Source organism: Hyaloscypha bicolor, assembly GCF_002865645.1.
Source record: "Hyaloscypha bicolor E unplaced genomic scaffold K444scaffold_19, whole genome shotgun sequence".
Lineage (NCBI taxonomy): Eukaryota > Fungi > Ascomycota > Leotiomycetes > Helotiales > Hyaloscyphaceae > Hyaloscypha > Hyaloscypha bicolor.
This window is the reverse complement of record NW_020194521.1, coordinates 15,913-20,009: the sequence shown is the minus strand read 5'-3', so window position 1 is coordinate 20,009 and position 4,097 is coordinate 15,913. Positions and strand designations below refer to the sequence as shown.

The 4,097-nt window shown below is 43.3% G+C and overlaps 2 protein-coding genes across 2 annotated transcripts; both read left to right on the top strand.

Annotated features, from left to right (window-relative positions):
- Positions 1 to 842: 842 nt before the first annotated feature.
- Positions 843 to 1,130, top strand: K444DRAFT_520690 (uncharacterized protein; the record flags this gene model as incomplete). Its single annotated transcript, XM_024874064.1, has 1 exon — positions 843 to 1,130. A coding segment is annotated over one exon (288 nt), but the record flags the coding sequence as incomplete, so codon positions are not given.
- A 1,524-nt stretch (positions 1,131 to 2,654) lies between these two features.
- Positions 2,655 to 3,214, top strand: K444DRAFT_660315 (uncharacterized protein; the record flags this gene model as incomplete). The annotated part of the gene is made up of 2 exons (XM_024886445.1): positions 2,655 to 2,718; positions 2,842 to 3,214. Exons 1-2 carry the CDS (start codon positions 2,684 to 2,686, stop codon positions 3,212 to 3,214), a joined length of 408 nt encoding a protein of 135 aa, XP_024741428.1. The 5' UTR covers positions 2,655 to 2,683.
- Positions 3,215 to 4,097: the final 883 nt, after the last annotated feature.

Genomic DNA, 4,097 nt, shown 5'->3' with positions numbered 1-4,097 from the left:
CTGAGTAGGATTTTTCTGTTATTTTTGGTATTTAGGAGATAAATACGAATAAATAGGGGGTCGGATATAGTACGGCAGGCCGTACTTATCGAAAATTATATTATTTTAATGGTTTTGAGGTTTAGGTTATATGGTAAAGGCCACGGCCTTTTATATATAACTTGCGGAAATCATATAAGAAAGCTGGTTTTTCTATAGACTTAGAGAATAATCCTTTATAAGTATTTAATTAATTAAGCTATTATATATTATATACTGTTTATGCTTTACTGTTTACGCTTTTGATTTGTTATTTTGCTATCAAGTCACATTTTGCGCTCTGGTATACTTTATATGGGTTTTTGTCTTATTGCAGTTTCCCTCCCACACTAGGCACTCCCCTGGGTATCCGGTTAGATTACCCCAGCGGTAGCAGAGGCGCTTTTCCTAGTTAATACTCTAGCTATTAATATTTTGTCTATTAATAGCTTGACTACCTCGTAACGAACTGCTCCCCGAAGGTTGGATTAATTAGAATATAAGATACGTAATAGCAGGGTAATATACAAGTAGTCAAGGTAAGTGAGCTATAGAGTAACGCTTGCAAGTGTAACTAATTCCAAGAATCGATTCCAATAAAAGACTAATTAATGCCCCTTTCTAAAGCTAGGAGCGTCTCCCTATATGTTCCCTAGTACTTAGCCAAGCCTGCAAAGCACTTTACTTAACTAGGAAATACGATCCCATGCGATCCGTACAATTCCGATCGCCCGTACGATTCCGATCGCAAGCTTTACCTAAAATAGGAAACTAGATCTACGATATCTGACACCTGTCCATGCGCCATCACGTATGCCCATTACATTAATCCTGCCACCCGTGCGAAAGCAGGGTATAGAAGGAGGCTTTTAATTATAGATAGGCATTCTAGCTATATTAATATGGAGTTTATTAGGGCATATAATCGGCTTAAGATTTTACTTCTGATTTTACCTCCATATTCCACATATCGTCTTTATCCTCTTAATATTAGTTATTTCCTTCTATTAGCTATATGCTATATTACTAAAATTAATAAGATTATGGAAAAGAGCGGGGATATTATTACTATAACGAAAAGGATGTTTTGGGACGCTTTTAAACCTGTATAGGATAGAAGTATATTAGAATCGAATATTTTATTAGTATAGAGCAAAACTGGAATATGGCCCTATAAACCACAAGTTATTCTCGATTTAATCGTCCCACTAAGGCCAGAAACCCCTCCAGAAGTGCCTCTCGATGCAATTTCAACTCCTTATACTACGAAATGCATACGGTAGTTTATAAAGACGTATGCTAAAAATCCAATAAAGGATGCATTTCGCAAGCTCACTAAAGCGAACGAAACGAACGTAGCAAAGGCTTCTATTACAGAGTACCGTATAGAGGGTTTGAAGGAAGCTTTACAGATTGAAAAGAAGAAGAGACATTACGGGAAAAAGCTCAATTTGACAGGAGAGCCTGCAGGAAAGGCCCAGTTCTTTAGGACAGCTGAAGTACTAGCTGCAATTGCACGTGAGAATGGGAAAATTGCAAAGGCTGAACAAGATAAATTGGACAAGCAAAAGGCAAAGGAGGATGCAAAGATTACTAAGGCCACAGAGGATGCCTTGAAAAAGCAGGATAAAGAGTTGGAGAAGCTAAGGAAGGCGGAGGAAAAAGAGATTGCTGATTAAATGAAGGAGAAGCATAAATTGGAGGTTTTGGAACGGGCAGTAGCTAGAAAGGTGGCTACTGCAGCTAGAAATGCTGCTAAGAAGGCCAAACCGTCCCGAGTAATATTGAGGGTAGGGTCTTCGATTTTGTCGAATTTAGGGGCTCAGGAAGCGGTAATAATGGAGGAGGACGATTCTGAAGCTATAGGGGTGGTGCAGACCTCCTGATCGGGAAGGGAGATTATTCTACCACAACGCCTTAGAAAATGAAAAATCCTGATTAGCCAACTTAATGCGCCTAGTTCAATTGCTTTATATTTTTAATTTTAGGCCGATTAATTGTGTGGTTATTTAATAATTAATTAATTGATTCCGTAGTGGGCTGGAAAATTAAGCGTGCGTTGGCTGGGTGCGTGCGTTGACCTTGGATCTCGGTTACCGCGGAAAGTTGCGCTTGTGTTACCACAGAGCAGAAAGTTGCGCTGCCGCTACGTTATGAACTCGCGTAACGGTTCTCATGTCTTCATATATTTAACTAACCCAATTGCAATGAAATTATGTGACCAAAGGTTCCAAATTTGGGAAAGAACTCCAACCAGTTAATTGCGCGAAGCAAAAACTTTAATGCTGCCTGGCCGTAAAAGCGGCAAAGGATTATTGTGCTCAGTGGTGGTCATGAAGTTTCGCCGGCATCCAAGCGATTGCTGCTATCGCATTCGCACACTGGGTTGGACGGTTGCCTACCCACATGCGGCCGAACTGCTTAGCGAATGCTGCTGGGTAAGGTTATTCGGAATCTGTTTTCTGAATCCAATAGTGGGAATCCCTCCCTTCTTCAGAAACGTATCCTCCGCACGAAACCATGTCGTCCGCACGAAACCAGGTCCTCCGTACGAAATCGCTTGTGCTTATTTATACGCTTACAACGCGTACTTTTAAGTCTGGCATGACCGCATAGGCCCCTAAGACAAGGACTTTCAATCCCTTGGTGAATATTGACATACAAAATGAGCCGTCACGATTCACAATCCGCAAAAGCACTGTAAGTTATATTTCTTTTCCCACCTCCATATCACCTCCTCATCTCCGCCTGCTTAAGATCAACACCCAATCTTATCATGCCTACCCTCTCCCCTACTACCACAAGCTTCTCTACCTTCCACAGCATTACGACTGCTATTCCCGCTGAGATCACTTCTCAGATTATAGAATGTGTGATTGCAGACGCTCAGCTACTGCCGATAGGTGGCGGGGTAGGCATGCGCAGGGCTCACCACCCAGTAGCATCTGCTTCTCACGCTTTGCGAACGACCTACCTCAGTCACCCTTACCCAACAACCGCGAAACACAGAACAGCCGCTCCAATCCACCTCAATCTTGGCGAAGCCCTCTACTTTAACGACCTCCGGACCTTGGCTGCCTTCTTCCAGGAGGGCCCAGGTCAGGACATCGCTCTGTCGCGCAAAGTTCGGTTTCTAAGCATCTCCTACGTTGACCATCACGCTGCCACGGACTGGCGGCGGCGAACGATCGACTAACCCTACGAAGCTTTCGAGCTCCTCCATACCTCCTGGAGTGGGTCCTTTAGTAACGCCACCCTAAAACCTCGTCAAGATCCCCGAATTAGGGAATATCAAGTGCTTTCCAGAATCACAATTGGCTAGAGACCCTTGAGTTGGCTAGTGCGGGAGTGGTGTTATCCAGGACCCACTCGAAATTATTCAAAGGGGGAGATAATAATAGGGACCATCCAAAAAGTGAGGCGATAACGCACATTTGGGTGTCTACACCAATTGGTTTTTGCACACTACGAAGATTGCGGCATAAAGTGACGGGATTACAGGGCATTTACGTTCGCATAGGGGTGTTAGCGGACTCCAGGGTGTGGCTTAAGGTACTGCGCCTGCTATAAGCCTTGTAACTCTAGGCCTGAACCCCTAAAACAAGGGCTGTGAGACATTTCCAAGGTGGTGGAAAATCTTCAAGGGTTATGGTGTTGCTGGCGGAGCAACCGTAGCGCTCGGGCGCTGTGAGAGAGCTATTATAGGACCCTGTAGCGAGTATTCCCCTGTAAGTACAGGGGATATGCCTTCTAAAGGTGTGGTACCCCTTGTTTATAGTTTATAGCGTGCTTATAGGAGAGTAGCCTGGAAATATAGGGGACTTTAGTGGGTGAGTGTAGTAGAAAGTGGCCTGAAAGTGGACTTGCGGTACAAATGCCCTGTAATCCCGTCACTTTATGCCGCAATCTTCGTACTTGTTATTCACACACTACTTGGTTTTTACACACCACTTGGTTTCTGTACACCACTTGGTTTCTGCACACCACTTATTACGTGAGATTGAAAAAACGGCTTCTTTATTTTGTTGTATATTGCAAAGGACAAAATAAATGGAAGTGGTCTAATATAATTGCGATTT